This window comes from Hylobates moloch, unplaced genomic scaffold (genome assembly GCF_009828535.3).
Source record: "Hylobates moloch isolate HMO894 unplaced genomic scaffold, HMol_V3 SCAFFOLD_8, whole genome shotgun sequence".
In the NCBI taxonomy this organism is placed as follows: Eukaryota; Metazoa; Chordata; class Mammalia; order Primates; family Hylobatidae; genus Hylobates; species Hylobates moloch.
This window is the reverse complement of record NW_026652283.1, coordinates 117011519-117033827: the sequence shown is the minus strand read 5'-3', so window position 1 is coordinate 117033827 and position 22309 is coordinate 117011519. Positions and strand designations below refer to the sequence as shown.

At 39.9% G+C, this 22309-nt stretch overlaps 1 protein-coding gene across 4 annotated transcripts in view; it reads right to left on the bottom strand.

The window, feature by feature from the left end:
* Positions 1-19672, bottom strand: part of LONRF1 (LON peptidase N-terminal domain and ring finger 1) — a 34804-nt gene extending 15132 nt beyond the window's left edge. For 2 of the 4 annotated variants that reach the window (XM_058442001.1, XM_058442002.1), the window contains exons 1-6: positions 18846-19639; positions 7236-7354; positions 4944-5066; positions 1709-1858; positions 610-850; positions 411-507 (exon numbers count right to left, since the gene is read on the bottom strand). In XM_058442001.1, coding sequence (XP_058297984.1) covers positions 411-507; positions 610-850; positions 1709-1858; positions 4944-5066; positions 7236-7354; positions 18846-19566 — 1451 coding nt within the window. In that variant the 5' untranslated portion in view covers positions 19567-19639. Of the gene's footprint in view, positions 1-410; positions 508-609; positions 851-1708; positions 1859-4943; positions 5067-7235; positions 7355-18845 lie in introns of all 4 variants that reach the window. The other 2 variants (XM_032162442.2, XM_032162443.2) reach the window with 2 other exon arrangements.
* Positions 19673-22309: the final 2637 nt, after the last annotated feature.

The window sequence follows — 22309 nt, the reverse complement described above, 5'->3', positions numbered from 1 at the left end:
TAATATACATTAATAAGATAGGATCATATACATAAAATACATAATTAGAATTCATACCCAAATTTGAAACCATGGAGATAGGTAAGTTTCAATAATAATAATATCTATAACTTTCTTAGTACTTCACAATTTCCTAGATTCCTTTTATACTGAAGCCATGTGATTCTCATAACAATGAGATATAGGCTATGCAAAGCTTGACCCCACTTTCTAAATTAGGAAACCTGAGGTTCAGAGATTCAGTTATTTGCCCAAGGCATGAAAGATAAATCAAGGACTAAAATTTATGTCTTTTGATTTTTATTCCAACATTGTGTTACTTTAGATTGTCTATTATTACCTTTATCTACACTGTATTTTATGTATACTAACATAAAGTATTCATCTTCTATAAAGTTTTAGGTGCTTACCTCATGCAGAGAGAACACTCAAAATCTGAGACATCGATTAATTCTTCTGGAATATCACCATAAGCTAAGGAAAACATACAGACTTCATTGGGAGTTTCTATTAAAACAAACACATGGGGTTTTCTTCTTTAGGAAAAACTTTAAAGACTATTCCGACTAAATAAATTTATTTTACATAAGGGTAGAGCAAAATTTTTACCTCCTTGTTTTTTAAGCTTATTTCTTCCGTCTTCATTTACAATCACATCCTGTTCTAAAAGAGACAACTTTCTTTTCAGCAGAACACCTTTCTCTTGAACAGACAGAAAAGGTTCTGAGGACACTCTTTTTAAACAGTCCTCTCTGGCAGGCATTTCTGTTGAATTTATAGACTGTGCTGACTGAGCACGGTTTAAGCTTCCTTTGACAGGCTCTGAAGTGACCTCCGGTATTTCTTCACTCTACAAAAATACAATAAACAAAGGTAACTGTATTTCTTTACTATCCTTTATTCCTCTCACCAAGAATCAAACTGAAATGAAATTTCAATGCCTTATAATGCTCATTTTAATGTTCATTTAATAGCACTAACTTGATTCCAACACTGTGACAAGTAAATGATTTTTGCCAGCACAGTTGGCCCTCCGTATCCACAGGCTCTGCATCCGTGGGTTCATCCAACTGGGGATAGAAAATATTCTAAAAAAAAGCCTGAACATATATCGACTTTTTTCTTGTCATTATTCCCTAGACAATACAGTATAACAACTATTTACATAGTATTTACATTGTATTAGGTATTATAAGTAACCTAGAGATGATTTAAGTATACAGGAGGATGTGCATAAGTTATATGCAAATACTGTGCCATTTTATTAATATATCAGGGATTGAGCATCCTTGGATTTTGGTATCTGTGAGAGGTCCTGGAACCAATCTCCCACAGATACAAGGGATGACTGTACTTACACAGCCCTAGAAATCAAGCTGACTTATCTTATAATGAGGTTTAAAAATAGTTATGCTATAACACAGCTGTTCCTACCCTGAGGAAACATAAATGCAATGTTCTATACATATTTCTAAAGAACTAAAAGTTTTCTGACATTCATGTAACCTAAAACTGTGATTTATTAGCAAATATTTTACATGAAAGATTTTAGTGTAAAATAAAGGCTACGGAAAAAATTCTACTAAGATAACTAACCAGGTTAAAAGTACTTAAGTAGGTGCTAGTACTTGAAACTAGGAAAGTGAAAATCTTAACTTGTAAAGAAATAGATACACTAAATTCATGATAACCTTGTCTCACCCCATACCTGCTTTGGGCTAGGTTCACTGGGAGACTGAGACTCTTCCATCACTGAAGGATAATCAAAAGGTCTGTTTTTAGTACATGGTAAAGAACTCCAGGAAGATTCCTTCAGGCCTTCTTTTAAGTTTTCAGGTAATAATAAATCACATAAAATCTGTAAGAGAAATATTAAAAGTGGTAGAAAATATAAAATATTTGGTTAAGGATAATTTTGTATAAATTTACCTAATTAAGAATATTTAGAAAGTTTGTAGGAGACATTTTTTCAATGAGCAGGAGGGGAACAAGGTAAGCAACACTGTAAGTTCAAAAGTCTTGCAAAACTAGGTGTGCCTCATGGGATCAAATCATCCGCAAAGAAACGATTCAAAACTTTGAAAGGGGCCGGGCACAGTGGCTCATGCTTGTAATCCCAGCACTTTGGGAGGCCGAGGCGGGCGGATCACGAGGTCAGGAGATCTAGACCACGGTGAAACCCCGTCTCTAGTAAAAATATAAAAAAATTAGCCGGGCGTGGTGGCGGACGCCTGTAGTCCCAGCTACTCGGAGAGGCTGAGGCAGGAGAATGGCGTGAACCCGGGAGGCGGAGCTTGCAGTGAGCCAAGATTGCACCACTGCACTCCAGCCTGGGCTACAGAGCGAGACTCTGTCTCAAAAAAAAAAAAAACTTTGAAAGGAAAGCATGGGAGTAGTAAGTCTCAGGATAAAGGCTGATCTTTTAACACAAAGACTATAAAAAGATCTTAAAAGAAATATTAAATATTTATCTCTGAATCTTAGTGAGCCCTACCCTATCAAAATAGTTCATGGTTCACCTCAATGTATATTTATGAAGTTGGCCTTGGGGCACTCATGCAAACTAAACTTGGACTTCTAACTACAAAACTACAAAATTCCCTGTACTTACACTCAATTTAATCTCTCACTGAATAACTAACCTGTGTGGGCAGTTACTGCTGCCTAATACTTGGTTAGGAGCACCCCATGGCAGCTTCCCTATACTAGCGAGGAAATAAACTGGGAGACAGCTGGAGAATCAAATTTCTGGGTGCTTATCTCAGGAATGTGCCTAAAACTCCAACAGAAACAGGTTAAGATAGGGGAAGAATGCAGCTAGAATAAAATGAAAGGGATTCTGATATTTTTGGTTGTCAAACTGTATTTATAGGTACAGCACATATTAAAGTCTAAATTGGAGGTTCGGTTTTTCAGCTGTTATCTTTCAAATACACAAAAATCAGAATAAATCACAGATCATTCATGGAAATATAAACAATGTAGATAAAAGCATGTATCTTTGGTAGGTGCTCAAATACTCCATTTAATAAGCAAACATTTAAAAATCTATATACACATTTACATTTCCCCTGTTTTAAAAAATATATTAAACACACATCCACCCTAGAACCCAGCAATTCCACTGCTAAGTTTTTGCCAAAGGGATGTAAAAACATATGTCCACAAAATAACTTGTACAAGAATACTCATAGCAGCTTAATTTACATCAGGAAAAAATACTGGAAACAATCCAAATGAAAATCACTACTAACTGAAAACCACAAATTCCATTATGTTCATACAATGGAATACTTAAAAAAACAATAAAAAATGACTAGATGTATCTAAAAAATATGTTCAGCAAAAAAAAAAAAAAAACCCAGACACAAAAGAGTATATACTGTTATGATTCCATTCCAATGAAGTTCTAGAATAAGCAACACTACTCTACAGTGACAGAAATCTGAACAGTAGTTGCCTCTAGGAGCATGGGATGGAGGATTTACTGGAAAGGAGATGAAGGTACTTTCTAGGGTGATGGAAATATTCTCTGTTTTGAATGAGACGAAGGTACTTTCTAGGGTGATGGAAATATTCTGTGTTTTGATTGGGATGTTTTGATTGGGATGCTGTTACACAGATATATACATTTTTCAAAACTCACTGAAGTGTAAAATCCATGCATTTTATTATATGTAAATTATACGACAACTTAGAAAAAGTATATTGGAGAAAAACAAAATATTCTAAAGCATTATTTGTTTTGCATCTACCTGATCCTATTAACCAGCAAACAAAGAGTTACAGAAATAGAAGGATGTCTGGCAGCATGCAAAATGCAGAAACACATGCTCTTAAAATTAAAGTTTGCAATCTTACCAAGAAGAGAACACTAATGAACATGGAACAGTCAGAAAACAGACAATAGTAAACATTTTCTTCTTACATCAGTGGGCTAGAATGTATATGCAAACAAATCTCACAGAGGCTATACCAATGCCAGCTGGATTCTTAAGGGGGTTGAGATCGGAGAATAATCTCAAAGTTCTCATGCTTCAGGGTACATAAACATCTCCTGGGATGCTTCTTAAATGACTGCTCCAATTTCAGAGATTCTGAATCAAAGACTTGTAGTTGGTGGGCCCAGGACTTTTTAGGTGTAACATGATCCCCACACGATTCTGACAAAAAGCCACACTCTAAGAAACACTGCAACGGTGATAAATAATGTGGCATGTTTTGAGTATGTGGAGGAGAGCATCATGACTGGGACCCTGAATTTGTATTACCATAGATTTTCTCAAAGAATTTTTTGAAGATATTCTGTGAATAAGTCTTGCAAGAGCTGAGTGCTATTTTATTTCATGCTGGCATATCAAAAGCTATGAAACGTTCTGGAGAAACCTAATTAACTTGGCTTAACCCAACACTTCCCAAAGTCACTTCATCAGACAGCTCCCTTCCTTCCCCCATGTCCTATTTCAAAAAATTAATAACTACTAACACACTACAAGTAGAACAATGTATAGAAAGTGACACATGGAGTATTGAAAAAAATAAGGCAAAACAAGTGGACTGGGCAATACTATTGGCAATCCTGGGGAGTAAGCAAAGGTTAGACCCGAAGTAAAAGGCAAAAGGCAGGCAGTAAGGCTTCTGAGCAGGAACATCGTGATAGTAATGCTTAATTAAGGACCATCAGTCTGGCTCAGATTGAACAAACTATTAGAAAACTAACCAAAAAAATGCACTGAAATATCTGTGAATGAAATATTTCGATTTCAATAAGAACTCAATATAATACGTATATGAACCTGAAAACCACTCAAATTGTCACACTCGTTCCTAAGTTAGATTTATTTACTACTTATGTTCTTATTCCAACTTTTATTAGCACTTTTTTTTTAAACCTGTCTGTATCTTACCCTACCTTGAACTGTAATTGTTGGTAAACCGATTACCTTTTGTACTTGCAGCTTTGCAGGTGCAAAATCTTCATCAAGGGCTAAGCACTGAAGAAAGAGTTGTAAGGCATCACCTAAAAAACCGGCATCGCAGAGTACTTTTCCTTTCCTGAAGTAGACCTTCAATAAAAGCACATATATAAAACCTTTGTGGTAAGAACTGCTTTTTAAAAAATCATTACCAAGTAAAGAAAAACAACAGTCTGCTCAGCAGTGCTGATTTTGGGCTGGGTGCGGTAGCTCACGCCAGTAATCCCAGCACGTTGGGACGCTGACAAAGGTGGATCACTTGAGTTCAGGAGTTCGAGACCAGTCTGGTCAACATGGTGAAACCCCGCCTCTACTAAAAATACAAACATTAGCCAGGCGTGGTGGCATGCACCTGTAATCCCAGCTACCTGGGAGGCTAAGGCACGAAAATCACTTGAACGTGGGAGGTGGAGGTTGCAGTGAGCTGAGATCACACCAATGCACTCCAGCCTAGGTGACGGAATAAGACTCTGTCTCAAACAAACAAGAAAAGGAAATGTAGATTTTGAAATTCTGAATAATTGAGGCCAAAGCATTTTAAAGGCATACCTACACACTACCCTAGAGAAGCACTAACAGGGGAACTGAGGCCCAGACAATGACTTTTTGACCAAAGTTTCACACCAAGTCAGAGCTTGGCAGCATCAGAAATACCATGTCGCCACACTTTAAGGAAATTACTGATTTAAATATTATTGATTTAATAAGAACTGTTTGAGGGAAAAGGAAATTATATGTAAAATTATACTGACTTTAAGAATCCATCAAAATTAAAGAAATACTAAAATGTGAAAAAAAATTTGCCTTAGATTTAGGGCAATATGGTAAATTTCTTCCAAGTTATGAGGAATATACAATTGCCTATGCTATTTTTTAAGAAAGTACTTACAGACATGATACTTTTCATAAATCCCTTATTTTCTCTTTCACTTTTCTCCTTCATAATGTGAGTTCAGCAAACTCTATCACAAAAATTAGAATCCTACTAATTATCACTGATAAACCCAAAATTCAGTTTGTGGGTTGGCCCACCAACAAAGTATCAACTGGTAAGCTTTAAATGTTCCTTGCTTATGTGATTAGAATGAAAGAGATTCTTAGTATTAAATAATATCAAAGGAGCCTAAAGAACATTCTAGCCAAACAGTTTTTTAGCTACCACTTTAATGGCTGAAGAAACCTTTCTGATTATATCACTTCTGTGGTAAGTCCAGAAGATTCCTTTTCAATAGTTTTAAAGCCACGCACACCGACCACTGCCCTCTTATTCTGAATATATTTGCTTTGTACTAAACAGCCATGCCATCATGAGATTTCGTATCATTTCTCTAATTAATTTATAATTTTTAGAGCAGCCTTACTACACTGTCCTCAAAGACACAGTTTTGAATGGAGGGAAAAAGTCACTTAAAAAAGTAACTTTTATCTTAAAGAACACATTTGGACTAATTTGCCTTGACAATTTGATAAAAAGGAGAATCTGTAAACTGATTGTATGTTACACACATTCCTAAGTCTTTTTAAAAGCCACATGGGCAAGGCAACTTCCTTTGTCCCTATCTTCTGAATTAAATCACTGCCTAATCACCTAGTTACCATATAATACCCCAAAAAGTTTCCAACTTTAAGAACCTATTCTCTTTCCATTAATAAATCTCATTCAATGAAGTCCAGTTTGTATCCATCTTCACAACATGGCAAGTTGTATTTCTTTGCAGACATTTTGTATAACAAAGTCTTTTTTTTCCTGTACCATGAATTGTTTGTTCCTTATTTATGAAAGAAAAGTAAAAAATTGTGAGATGGTACTCATCCACGCAAAATATTAAACCTAGATTTTTTTTTGAGACAGGGTCTGTCACCAAGGCTGGAATGCAGTGACACTTCAGTGCCACAACCTCAATCTCCAGGGCTCCAGTGACCTTCCCACTTCAGTCTCTCGAGTAGTTAGGACTACAGGCACAAACAACCATGCCAGGCTCATTTTTGTGTTTTTTTTTTTGTAGAGATGGGGTTTCACCATGTTGCCCAGGCTGATCCCTAACTCCTGGGCTCAAGCAATCTGTCCAACTCAGCCTCCCAAAGTGCTAGGATTAGGGGAATGAGCCATTGCACCTAGCTGAACCTATATTTCTAGAGCACTAGGTATTTTATTTGGAGTCAACCAACTACTTTGTTAAAATTCCTAACTGTGAATGAATGCATGTCCCCTATAGTTGAAATTTTACAATTTATGCAAACATAAAACAGTAATTTTACCTCAGGCCAATCTGGAAGTTGAAAAAGAACTGCATTTAAATCTTCTATGGCTGCTTTAAACTCTTGGAGACCAGCATATGATTCTGCTCTGTAAATTTTTACAATCAAGTCACTGGGCTCTGAAATAAATATTTTATAAGGATATGATTATTTTTAAAATATTATTACATAATCCACAAAATATGATCATACCAGATTAAGAAAGGACTTAGTGATTCCAGGGTTAATAATCACCAAACTAAAGTCTATAAGCCAAGGGCAGTATAGACACAACCCATTTTACATGTTGAATCTTATCTAGAAGTTGTATCAAATCATTGTAAAGTAGATCATTTTAGTGGAGGAAACTGTTTTCCAGAATATTGTAAATACTTTTATAATAAGAATAATCACTCCTAAGAAAACTTTTTTAACAAAGGGTAGTCTATGAAGATTTTAAAGACATATTTCTTACATGTTTAGATTTGCCTTTTTATAGTAAATCTTATATTTTTACCCTACTTACTAAATCCTCATTTATAAAAATTGCCATATGTGTAACTGTTGCATGTGGAACTCCCACAGTGACAAGGGACTGATAAAGGCTCAATCTTATGAGGGTACACAGTAGTCTTGATTCTGGAGGAAATGGGTTAATAAGAGTCAGCTTTTAAGAGATCAAATTTTAATTCCTGCCACTAGCAAAAACAGTACTGGCCCAATTCAAAATATATTTAATTTAAAATACTCCTGAGAAAAAAGGCTTTGTGATTCATTTCACTATCATCTACATCTGTACTTAAGAAGCCAAATTATTATCCTATGGCATTCAGAATTTCAGACACTAAGCTGGTTCACCGATATTACTGCAATCAGTTACTACAGGTACACAGATTCTAAAACTGATATCCAAGCAAGAAATTAATTTTTAATATAGCGACAAATGACATTAACTTGACTCTTATTTTAAAGCTATCTTTGAGATCTTTAAAAGCATAAGGTATTTGTTGTAAGATGGGCATAAAGACTTTAATGCCTCTAAATAAAATTTAATAAAATTCATCAATAGCTGCCGGGTTTACTCTAGTTTTTAGATGATTGCTTTTCTATTGAAAACTCTCACTTGAGCAATTAATTTAGGAAGGACTCTTTCAATTACTGGTGCCTGAGAACTGGGATTACAATGTTCCCACAATTTTATATTAATGAAAACATTTAAAGAATAAAATTAATATTTTATAAAAATATGTTTTACTTCTTAAAAAAAGACACGTCTAGAATACATTGACTTGTGCTTCTTAAAGCAATGAAAAATTATCTCTGAACAAAATGCATACGAATTAAAAGTTCAACATGATTAATCAATCAAGAATTAAGAGTTCCTAGAACAAACCTAGACCCTGTAGGTATTCAAAAATGTTTTACATTATTCCTGTCTTTCAAGAGCTTATAATCTAGCTAGAAAATTTTACTGTGAAACAGCATCATGCAACATTGACTTGTCAAGTACGACTGGAGTTGAGAAAACAGAGCGGTGTATGGCAAAATAGTCTAAGAACGAGTAGTAAAAGCATCAGCATCAAAAACTCCAGGCTATAAAGGACTAGGCTCAGAAAGTGCAGTTTTCCACCCACAGCTGGGATGCTTCCAATGGCATCGTTGAGACAGACTCCGCTCTAGTACCTCCAGCGAGAAGGAGTTCACTATTGCAACAAGTAGCCCATTCTTGGATTTTTATTTTTTTAATTTCAATTTTTTTCTTATACATCAAGTTCTCACTCCTTTATATTTGATGCCATGCACATTCAGAACTGTTGAATATTTCCCCTTTTATCCATGCCTTCACTGCTCAATCACCTTTATACGGTTCCTTTACGGCAGCAGTGAAAGCAGTGAAAGAAGGAACTCAGAAGACCTGTCTTTGAAAAAACAGTCAAACTATAAAATGTATCCACTCTGACCAAAGCAAAAAAAGACATATTCCTTCCCTTCTCCACACAGAAAAATTCAGGATATTGAGATCTCCCTACAGGAGGTCCTAAAAAATCAGTATATGTTGGAGTAAGAAGAGAAGATGCACGCCCTAAGTAGAGATAAAAAGAGCCAGATTTTAAAACTCTTGTTCCCTAACTCCTTGTAAATAATGTTTTTATTGAGAATTTCCAATGTTAACGGATTATTTTGAATGACTATTTTTTTGGAAAAAAAAAAAAAAAAACAAACCCATCAAGTGAGTTCAAACTTTTCATACTTTTTAAAAAAGATTAGCACCATGACACTTACTGATCTCAAATTCTTAAGAGCCAAGTGCGCTAAATGAGCTCCTTTGAAAAGCATACACAAGGTCTGCCTTCCATGTAAACTTTCAAGAAAGACAACAAAATGGCTATCAGTCCTGACTGTATCATTAACTTAAGTTTGAAAGAGTCAACAAGTATTTACTGTATGCTCTCTAGGTGACCTTGAGGACACTGGAGAGAACGAGTCACCTCACTGCACACGCCGTCAGGGAAGATGCGGGTGCTCACTCCACTACTGCACGTATCTGTAGTGCCCGGCAAATGCCTGGCATATTATGTACTTTCCATTTTTGAAACTGACAAAATTTCAGAAGTTGTCAAAATTTTGACAACTTTGACAAAATCCAAAGACAACATGGTTTGGGCTAATTGTATTGAATATGACTGTGGTACTTAACTCTGTGACCTTATTCTAAATCACTTAATATCTCTGGTCTTGTTTCCATATCTACCAGAAGCAGGGACAGATGTGCTAGTCATCATGATTTAATTAACTCCCTGATCTTTATCTTTAGTCCTGATTTTTCACCCTAACTTCAGATTCATCAAATTTCCAACTGCCTGCCATACTTTTTCTCAAACTCAGCATACTCTTCACCAAAAAAGCATTTTCATTGTATTCTCTATTATTGACACCACTAACTTCCCAAATCAGAATCAACTTTGTAAATGTCACCTCCTATGATATTCCTCAAATCTGCCCTTTTCCAATCCTATTGCTAGTAACCCTGGGTTAGTCTCCCCAAATCTCTAATACTATTGCAATAGCTTGCTAACTGATCTCCCTGCCTTCAGTTCTACTCTACCTACATCCTTACCATCCACAAGGTAAAAAACGTATTATTTAGTACAAGTTCCTCCATGCCTGGCTCCTGCCCATCTCTCCAGCCCTAATTATCATTATGAGCCTTCCCACTCACTCAAAGTCCCAAATATACCTAACTACCCACACTGCCCCATGCATACCATTCTATTTCATGCCTCCTTCCTGTGCTGAGCTCCTCCCTTATCATACCATTCTTTATCTTGATAACTTTTTATCATCCAGCAAGACAGCTCACCAATCTCCTCTCAAGATGCTTTGCTCTGGGTCTTCCTCCACAATTTATGATAACCACTAAGAGCATGATCTGGCTCCTCTACCTACTCACTGTGACTTGGGGCAAATTACAAGTAATCTCTGTACTGTAATTTCCTTAGCTTTAAAATTCCGGGGCTTTTAAAACATTATTAACACCACTATGTGCTGTTCTAAATGATTTACAATCTTCAGCACAATTCTACGTGGATCTAGGATTGTCCACATTTTTATAGGAAACAGTGGAGAGTATACGCAGCTTGCCCATGATCATACAGCTAGTAATCGGTGGATTCGAGATTCTAACTCAGGAAGCCACCTCCAGAGTTCTAGCTGTTTACCTCCACGCTATTAATATGTTGGTAACAGTCTCTACCCCAAGGCTTACTCTAGAGAGTAAGTTAATGGGTGCAAAGTACTTAGAACAGGGCTTGGTACACTGAAAGCATCGCGTGTTTGCTATTATGATTCTGTGCCTTCATTGTATATATACAGCATTTATTAAAGTAATTTAATTTAAAGATTTTTGAACTCCCTGTTATTTCCTGCCTTTTATCCTCAGATCCCGGCTTTGATAAACGTTTCCTGAATTAGGGAAAATTCATTAAAATTTGATTCCTTAAGCTCAATTCATGTTCCCATTTTCTCTTCTTCTATACCCAGTATTATTTGTAAGTCATTCGGCAAGTAAAAATATTTAAATAAGACTGCTACACCGTCTGAGGAATCCAGTCTTCAGCTGTCCAAAGCATTTATTTCATGGGTTGAAGAGAGAGTTTTCTATTCTAGAGTCATGGTTTCCTATCTTTGTTCCAATCCTTAGGGAGCCATAGTTAGTAACAGGTCTTAAAGTTGTTTCTTTAGTTCACCTTCAAGAAAGTTTTTTTCAAATCACAAAAGCTTAAAAAATGTTTACTCATAAAATTTGAAAAATATAGAAATAAGAGTTAAAAACTATCTTTTTCCCATCACAAAGAAATAGCCAGTGTTGGTATTAACAAAAGAAAAAAATTACCACAAATTTAAAGTTCGAATTGACTTGTATTTGTGATTCTAGAAACATGCAACAGCTCATTCTATAAAATGGGTCTTCTAATGAGCTAAGTAGAGGAGGTTAGCCTTCTAGGCAGAAAAGGGCTGAAGAAAGCAGAATTGAGGGACAAAAAGTAGATTGGTTGTTTTAAAGTTGAAAACTTTCTTTACAGGTTAAAACAGAGAGGACTTTCTTATTTCACTAACTCAGGTTGACTGAAATCTCTCTCTCTCTTTTTTAGAAAACTGGCTCATTTCAGTTCAAATTCAAAGTTCAGTTTGATTATGTGGCACTCAGCACAAGGGCCTCCATTCTAATTCTGTCTGGTCTGCTGGTGCCTAGTGCAGGAGGTCAGTCGAAAACAACAGCCTCCCATACATTTTTGTTCTTTATGTGTAGAGTACATTTTTAACATGTAGTTTTATAAAATATACTATATATGCTGTTTATAATCTGCTTTTTTCTTCCATGTAATACTAGTCCACATGATTTTTAATAGTTGCAACATAGCCTACTATATAAACAACCTATTTAAAAATTTCCTACTCTGCCTACTCTGAAATTAAGTTACTTCCAACTTCCGGCAGTATAAAAAGTATAACAAAAGTCTATCTATCTTTATGTATCTGCTTGCCTTTTTAGTTATTTGCTATACAGTATGTAGAAAGTTACTTATTTACTGTACTTTATTTATTTGAGAAAAGATCTAAGATCTCACTCTGTAGCCCAGGCTGGAGTGCAGTGGCATTAACATGGCTCACCGCAGCCTCAACCTCCTATGCTCAACAGATCCTCCAGCCTCAGTAGCTGGGACTACAGGTGCATGCCCCCACACCTGGCTAATTTTTAAATTTTTTGTACAGCTAGGTACCACTATGTTGCCCAGGCTGGTCTCAAACTCTTGGGCTCAAGTGGTCCTCCCTCCTTGGCCTCCCAAAGTTCTGGCATTGTATGCATGAGCCACCACACTGGGCCTAGAAAGTTATATAGATATACAACATTTCCAACACATTCTGCCAACCCCAATAAAAACTTTATTTTATACTCCCACAAGCTGTGTTTTTTCTCTTTGCTAGAAATATATGAATTAAAAATAGCATCGTAATTTTAACAACCTCCATTTCTTCATTAAGTTTGACCTTTAAAACTTTGTGTTTATTCAGTATTTGGGATGTGTAGAAAGTTGTCTATTTATATCCTTTTTCTCATTTTTCTCAGTGTCTTTTTCTTAGATTTATATATCAAGCTATCAAAATTTGCAAAGGCTAACAAGAATATCAATTTTTTTTTTTGCTTCTATTGCTTCATTATGTTCAGTACAGTAGGACTTGGTTACCAGGGTTGAGCTCAAAGCTGCCAACTGATAAGTTGCTGATCACTGATTAAGAATGTTCAGGAGTAGGAGTTTGGGATAGTAAGATCATTAACACTGGATTCAGAAATTGGGTTCAGATCCCCTTTTGGTAGTTTAACGCTTTGAACTCTCCTCATCTATAATATGCTTACCTCTAAAACACCTACATTTTATAACTGCTGTGAGGATTGAATAAGATAATGCATGTTAAACAGTTAACACCACACCTAGGACATACATGCTCCATCTATAATAACTGTTGATAACATTCCAAAATATCTCAATACAAAGTGATGAAGAAAGATATTAGATTAACCATTGACACAAGATACAGAAGAGTATTTTCTACCTTGTCTTTTACCCACATAAATGGTAGCCTAGATAAGAAACATCTTTAGGGATCAGGAGAGCAGACTGGACAACAGACAGCACAAAGGTGGGTCAAGGGGAGGGGAAGCAAAAGACCTTACCAAAGGGAAAGAAAAAACCAAACAGAAGCTTCCATCTTGCATTTTAGAATTCCCTGAAGTCATTCAACTTCAATAATAAAACAATTCCAATTTTGAGAAATACCTTTGGAAAGAGGCAGAACACTATACAAATTCATTTAAAATTTTACTTGAGATTTTCCAAGCCTCTTAGAAATATTCCAACAAACAGAAAAATGATTCTGAATAAACAAAAATTTAATATATAAATAACTAGAAATCTAAGATAATTCAGTTTTGGTAAATTCTGCATTTGATGAATGAAAAACAGTTAAAAAACAAATTATTCATTTGAAATGGGACACTTGAATCAGTTTTTTTATCATTTATATCAATAGTCGTTATAGTTGATCTTTTTAGTAACCCTGAGGCACTAAGAAAAAAAAATCCTTAAAGTACCTTATGAATCAAAGAAAATAATTAGAGATATAGTCTTGGTTAAGTAGAAGTCAATTAAGCAGTAAACCCCATTTTCTAGGGATTTTCAATTTGCTGCAATTATAAAAGAAACAAAAAATACAAACTCTACAAGGACAGGGACTTTATTTTACTCCTTTTTGTATTTCTAGCACCTAAAACAATGCCTGGTATATAGTAGCTACTCAATAAAAATTTGTTGAATAGTAAGAATACTTTAGATTTATGTTTTGTGTGCTAATTTTTAAATAAACGTTGTGTTTAGAATCAATATGCACATATTTGGTTCTGCTTTCAGTTTTAACTTGGTCACTTACTTGCCTTAAGAAAGTCACCTAAAATTCTTGGAACTTTTCTTAAATCTGTGAATTAGGGATATTAATACTTGCCCTCCTATCTCACATGAGTTTGTGTATGGATCAATTACGATAATAGAAATAAAAATAATTGTGAACTATAATCACCACACAGACATCAGTGTTTACTGTTTCAAGTCCTCTGCACAATAAGTAAGGACATAAATAAGTTACAGGAGCCTCCCTTTATCTGAGGGGGATACGTTCCAAGACCCCCACGGATGCCTGCAACTTTGGATGGTACCAACCCCTATATATACTACGATACCTATGATAAACTTTAATTTATAAATTAGGTGTAGTAAGAAATTAGCAAGAATAACTGATGATAAAATAGAACAATATAACAATATGCTGTGATAAAAGGTACATGAATGTGGTCTCTCAAAATATTTTATCATACTGTACCACGTGGGTATCTGAAACCACAAATAAGGGGAAACTACTGTAATGTTTAAATTCAAATTTCTTCATTTTAACCTAGTTGAGTTACTAAACATAATAAAAACCCTCTACATTTTCTTTAAATGTATTCAGCATTTACCTATAATTTGACTGATCTTCTGATAGCTAAAGCTTTTCAGTATCTATAGTTTATTGATGAATGCTAAACTGCTAGTTAACATGTGTAAACTAAAATCAGGATGTAATCGTTACTCTCTACCAAGTGATAGAACAGAACAGGATGTAAAATCTCAAGGTTTAGAGTCCACTTCCAGCGAAATCCCCTTCTAGCCATAACACACTTCTATATTTTAAAAATATTTAATTAATATTTACTGGGCATTCACTCTGTGTCAGGCACTATTTAAAGCACTTAGCATGTTTTGTCTCATTTGATTCTCACAACACCCTATGAGGTAGAGATTATTCTCATTTTTCAGATAAGGAAACCAAAACACAGACAGGTTAGGCAACAGGCACAAGGTCGGAGACAACCGAGGGCTGAGTCAGGATTGGAACCCAGGTGTCAGCTTCCAGCATGCAGAGCTTTAATCACTAAGCCACGCCGCATGTCTATCCATAGGTGCCTCACTTTCTCTCTGAGGATAATATTACAGTACTCCATAGAATTCTCTGTGAAGATCAAATGATATTAATACAAATAATGTAAAAATACTGGGTAACAGTCAAAGATCATATTTTTATTTTTAATTTTTTTTTTCTTTGAGACTGAGTCTTGCTCTGTTGCCCAGCCTGGAGTGCAGTGGTGTGGTCTCAGCTCACTGCAACCTCCACTTCCCGGGTTCAAGCAATTCTGCCTCAGCCTCTGGAGTAGTGAGAACTACAGGCACGCACCACCACGCCTGGGTAATGTTTTGTATTTTTAGTAGATACGGGGTTTCACTATGTTGGCCAGGCTGGTCTCAAACTCCCGGCCTCAAGTGATCCGCCTGCCTCGGTCTCCCAAAGTGCTGGGATTACAGGTTTGAGCCACCATGCCTGGTCAAGGATTACAGAATATTAAAGACAAAATTTTCCTTACCCAAATATTTTAAAACTAAATGTCCCCCCCCACAACCTTTATTACTTTTTTTTAACCTGTACAAACTGTAAATTATACTGTTCTGTTGTCTTCTTTTGGGGGAGAGGTGAACACACGAAGGAGACAAGTCAGTGTAAAAAAACATTAAACACAAAAGGCAGGCAGCATGGCTTAGTGGGATCATTTCAAGAGGCTCAAGCACAGGGATTCAGTGCAGGAAAACCTTTACATAATATCCTTGAATACTAAAAAGACAGAAAGTTATGAAACATCTGAGAGTTAATACCAAAAGATCAATGGTTTAAATGTTATCTAAATATATTTCAATTCAACAGAAACTTATGTAATCTAAATGGGAAACTTCTGATTTTGGCAAAGGTTTTCAAGCTTTCTTTTGCTGCTGGCAGAGATAAGTTTGGATGTGTGTGGGCTAACTGCAGACTAGATTTTTTCTAGTTAATAGTATTTACTTGTTTCATTATAAGAATTATATGAAGAAATTATAGTGAAGATCTGTTTTCATTATCAACAATGACAGGATCATTAATAACTACAACTGTACAGTTATATAAATACATGTCAAATGCCTAACTTGCCAATTCCAAAGAAGTTAAAGCTTAAGGATTGTACAAACAGCTTATGACTGTACTAGTTAACATTTTGATTTACACCCATAAATTGTGAAACACTTATAAATCGGTCCTTTACCAACTCTAATTTGTTAGCTCTGAGATTTTTTTCCTGTTACTTCACAATAAGAATACAAAAGATTAAAAAACTTATCCTCGTTAGTGCCATTCAGACATTTTCAAGCATGGAATTAATGATTCTTGAAAACTAAAAATGAGGAAAAAATAAGCTAATGCGGTAAAAGTCAGAAGACTTGGGTTCTATTCCTGCAAAAGTAGAATTAAGTTCCTAAGTGGGCAAAATCCTCATATGCAATCTATGCAACTTGAAAAAAGGAGAGATTACATCTTTCAGAGCCTTTTCCTGTTAAACATAATATCCTCGATCCAAGAACCAGAATCTCTGTTAATTAAAATATTATTGGTCACAGAATGTTACGCTAGACCTCAATTAGCAAAAGTGCGCACTGTTCTTCAATGGACCAGGACCTGCATTGTTGTGAAACCCCTAATTTAAGGTCAAATCACTAAATCAGTAGTACTGTCCTTAAGTTTCAGCCTCAGTGACCAAAAAAACTTCCTTGGATATGTATACTAAACACGTGCTATAAGGCAGGATGAACCCTAGACCAACGTTTAGAAGAAGGGGAAGATACAGCACTGCCCCTCAACCAGTTAACAGGGTGACTGTGTGCAAGTCTTCACTGCCTGGCATCTCCTTCCTCGCTTTAAAAATCACACCAGAATTATATGAAGAAATTATAGTGAAGATCTGTTTTCATTACCAACAATAATGACAGGATCATTAATAACTACATGGTCAGTTACTAGGTGGTCTGTACAGCTGAGTCCAGTTTCTCTTCTCTTACTTCATTCACCCAGAGAGGCAGAGTCATCTGTATCAGAATTCTGTATTCCAATTACTTTTCTTTTGTTCTGAGCCTATCTTTCTATTTCATACCTGCCTACTCCTCACAAAGGCACTGAAAGAATACAAAAATCTCCGGGGTTTGTGCTTCGAACTCTAAAGATACTAAACAACGCAAGATCTTGACATTAGTTCAATATGACTAAGCACTTGGGACAAAAGATGACCCGAAAGATGATCCTTTCAGTTACAGTCTATAAATTTACCTGTAATACCAAAAGTCAGTTACTATTCTAGATGTCTATTTTCTTGGGGATTATTCCTCTATCATTTCATGCCAATGGACAGACACTAAAATCTTGAAATACGCGTAACACAAGGTTTATCAACAGTGGCACTTGGGGCCTGATAATTCTTTGTTGTGGGAATCCTGCTGTGCCTCGTAGGATGTCTGAGCAGCATCCTGGACCTCTCCTACTAGATGTCGGTACCAGCACCACCCTCACAAGAGGTGGCAACCAAAAATGTCTCCAGATATTGCTCTAGATAATGCCCCCTGAGAGAGGGGAGATAAAATCCCCCTGGTAGAGTACTACCGATTTATAGAACAACTCTTCCTTTTACATAAGAGAAGCTTGACACTGCCCCCTTTCAGCGCCTAAAACCACCTTAAGAAGAAAGCGCTAACCTAGGTTAGGAGTCCGAGGCTGCTTCCTGGAGACTAAAAAATGCACTCAAGACCTACGAGGCCTTTCCCCACAGCCTGATCCTAAGTGGAAAGGCCAAGAGAAGCGTGGCAAAGAACTCTGGATCAGGGAGCTCCTCTCATCTTTGCCATAAGCTAGGTGCACTGCAAAGTACATAGGAAATAAGCATGATCTGAAACAGGCCAGCTAAAACTTTCAAGAGGAACCAGTTCAGGCATTTCCAGGTAGCAAGGGACCACCCGGGGCAGCTCCGCCCCGCGCCCCAAGCCCGGCGGTCTGTGGGGCCTCCCGGGGCCGGGTGCCCGCGCGGAGCTCCCGCCACGCCCACCGGACGTCACCCGTTACACAACGCCCCCCGCCCCCAGCTTATGCAATTCTGCCCTCCCGCGGTTCCCAATTGTCCCGGTGACTTTTGTGGGAGAGGAAGGGAGACGCCGCCTGCCCGGCCTACTTGCCCTCGCGGGGGATTCTCTCTCCGCTCCGGCAGTCGTTTCCCCGCGGCGGGCCCGGCCCGAGAGCCAATTCCCGGAAAGCGCGCGGCAGGAAGCGAGCGGCCGCTCGGGATAGCCCAGCTCCCACCCATCCCGCGCCGGGGCGGCCTCGGTCCGGGTCACCCACTCCGCGCCCGGAGCGCGCGCCCAACAGCCAGGCCGCGGCCGAGGGAACCCCGCGCCGAGCGCCCCTCCCCGCGCCGCGTCACAGTCGGCTCCCAGGGCGATCCCCATTGTGACCGAAGCACCCCGGGGCGCCGCCCCCTCCCACACCCCCCAGCACCCCGAGACCCGACACGCCAGTGGCCCAGAGGCCATGGGGAAGCAGAGGAGACTCTCGGGGCGCAGACAAGCTCCGGGTCCCCGGCCCTCAAGGCCAGGAGGGTGCGGTCGGCCCGGCCCCGCCGCATCGCCGCGCGGTCACCTGCTCGCAGCGCCTCACAGGCGGCGGCCAGGGCCTCCCGGTAGCGCCCCTGGTGCAGCAGCTCCCCAAGCCTGCCGGCCGCCCGGGCCCGCTCGCGCTGGCCCGGAAACCACTTCTCGGCCAGGTGGTTGAGGACGACGCTGGTTCTGAAGTCTGAGGCGGCGATGGCGGCGGCCAGAGGCGGCGGCCGTGGGGCGGTCCCTTCAGCATCAGTGGCACTGGCGGTGGCGGGCGGCAGCCGGTCCCGGCAGAGGCGGCAGCGGGCGCGGAGTTCCCTCCGCAGGCAGCGGCGGCAGTAGCTGTGGCCACAGGGTACGGTCACCGGCTCGCTCAGGAAGCCGCGGCAGCCCAGGCATCTGAGGAGCCCGCCAGCGCCGCCGTCAGCGCCCGCACCCGGGGCCGCGCTCCAGCCCAGCCCGTGGCGGAGCCGGTAGTTGAACACCAGGCAGTCCACCAGGGCGCCCAGGCACTCGGGCCTGGCCGGGGCCCCGCGACGCAGCGCAGCCGCGAACGCCTCCAGCGCGCCCTTCAGGTGGCCGCCCAGCGCCAGTAGCTCCCCGCGGCGGAGCAGCAGCTCCCAGCGCTCCGACTCCGCGGCCGCGCGCTCCAGCCGATGGCCGCTGCCGCCGCCCACTTCCCAGAACCGGCCTCCGCCCTGCGGCGCTGGGGCCATCTCCCGACTCCCTCCTGGGGAGCTCCTCGCCACCGCCGGAGAGGACATGGCCCGCAGAGGGCTGCGCCGCCGCCGCCCGCCGCCACGGTCCCGGAGCTTCCCGGGCGCGCGGCTCCGCACGCGGCCCGCGAGCAGGGGGGCGTGGCGCGCGGACACGGCGGGGCTGCGCGCGCCCGGGAAGCCCCGAGGGCGGGGCCTGGCGGGGGCGGGGCCTGGCGAGGGCGGGGCCGGGCTCTGCGACGGCGCCCGGGACTCCCCCATGCCGCCCGCGGCCGCGCTCCCGAGGAGCCAAGCGCTGGGCCCCGCCCCTTCCGAGCCCCCTCCCGGTGGGGGACGCAGGTCGGATGATTCTTCCGTCGGAGATCTAATTGGCTTCTCCGGAAAGGAGGGCTCGGCTCGTGACGGAACAAAGCCCGAAGGAGCCCGGAGCTTCAGTCCCCGCTTGCCTGCCCACTGACGTCCCCACCTGCGGTGGCCCTCGCCCCTGCCGGGGGTTGGGGGACGCTCCCCTGCCGCGCGGGACTCAGGGTCACCATCCCTACCCCGATCCCTCTCCCAGGCCGGACCTGCCCCAACTCCTGGCGGGCGGGGGTCTCCCGGCGTGGCCTCGCGCTTGTGCGGGTCTGCATTTTCATAGCTCTATGCCCAGGTTCCAGGTGGGCGCGACCAAGCTGGGGGCCTGGGAGGGCACCTTCGGCAGATGACTGGGACTGTTCGGTTCTAGAGGACTCAACTTTAAATATGAACAAAAAACCCACGTTCCTGCGGCGACTCCCTCCAGAGGGCAAGGAGTTTTTCCTAGTTCCAGATGACTGCCCGTCTTGCTTAAAACTGATGGTGGGCCCACCTCGAGGGAGAAAGCCCACAGGTTCCTCAGGTGTCTCCACACCTCAAGCACTGCCTTACAGCTGGTTAAGGTCTATATTTGGCATTTTTAAAAGAAAACACCAAGAAACATGTTTTTCACATGGCGGTCACCGTATTACTACAACCCAAGCAGGGTCTGCAGTTTTGCCGACAGAAGAAAATGATGGGGTTGATATGTAATGGGTGCTATTTCCCTTAAACTTCACAGCAGCAAGTTTAAAGCTCTCCGCTGAAAATATAGATTTGATGATAGGGTATTAGATTGTTAATGTTGGGAGTCACTTACAACTTTTAGTCCTTTTTCAAATGGTGGGAAACAGAGGGAAAGTTATTTGTCAAAAATCACACAGCTAATATAGATTTTAAGATCACGTCTATTCCACTATTATGTTACTACGTTAGACTAATCATATGTAATATTTCTTAGAAATATATGAGATTTTCAAAGTAAAGGAAGTTGCTAATTGGAAAGTTAACCTGAGCATGCTGTGTTTGAAATTGGTAAAAGTTTAATATTTCTTTTTATAAGGAACAGGCAATTAAGGCTAAAAAATGTTTTAAGTTAATGTGTTTTCACTACACAATGAACAACTCGTGTAACGTCAGAAAAGATAGAGTTATATTATCCTAAAGGGAATGAATAAAAAAGAGGTGCCTGAGAAAAAGCCAAGCCTCCTGTTCCAACAGGATGCAGACAGAAACAAGTTCATTTATCATTCACATTGCACCTGAAGCAAATTGCAGCTAGATCCCAGGAGCACCTCCTAAGCATTTGGCGTGGGAAGCACTGGGATTAAGTCATGATCATAACCTTAAATCCAATCCTAACCCTTAAATTACTACCTTTCATTAACAAGAAGAACAGTGACTTTCAGCTGATGTCCACATACTCCCTTGAGACTTGAAATCACAAATAGTATAACCAATATCCATGTGTACATGCACATTCATTTTTGTAACGCATCATTGTTCCTAATGGCAACTTGCAAAATGTACAATAGTAAATATTTAATCAATGTGTTCATGTTTATTACAAGGAGCATAATAAACACTCATAAACTTTTCAAATATAAAGTCAGGTTCTATTGTGGGATTTCTGCCAAAAGTACAATATGTGGTTCAGAAAATAATGTGAGGTATTATTTGTCCTTTGGAGTTCCTTTCCCTAATAAATATGACAAACACATCTGATTCTGACGTGAAATAAAATGGCACAATTATGATAATGTGCGGGAGAAAAAAATGGGACTGTAGGAGGAATCTTACCGTGTTCTCCTTGGCATTTGTGAATGGTTATAATTCATGTTTGCTGGTTTATACATTTACATAACTTGTTCTCATTTATGTAACTTATTTATGTAAGAGGCTGTACTGCCGCTGTGGCCTTTGTGTGCTGCATAACTTCCCTTTGAATCAGGAAGTCTAGGCAAAGCAGTCACTGGCACTGTCACAGGTCACCGTTCCATCATTCTCTGCCACCCAAAAGTTGCACAATAATGTGACTGCTTGTTTAAATTCAAAGGCGAGAAAAATTAGTGTCCTTCTTCGTTCATTTCCTAAAATTTAGACAGGTCTCTGAGTCACCCAGCAGGCTGTGATGGAGAAGAGGGAATCCTGCTAAGCTGCCCCTGGCTAGGAGAAGTATAATGGAGTGAAGAGTTCTCCTTTTCCTTCCGCATTACTTGCTCGTGTCATTCTTTGCTAACAAAGTAGTAAAATCATGAGATTTGTATTCTGTTTCGGTTTTTCAGTGTTGTCTTCTAAAATAGATCAGTTATGTAAGAGAGTAAGAAGAAAAGCATATCTGTTTCCTAATTTGGAAAGTGCTTATCACCATCATTGCCTGCTTATCCCTGCCTCCCACTGCCACACCATAAGACTTTTCCTGATATAGTTTGGTAAACTCCTATTTAAGAGTAACATA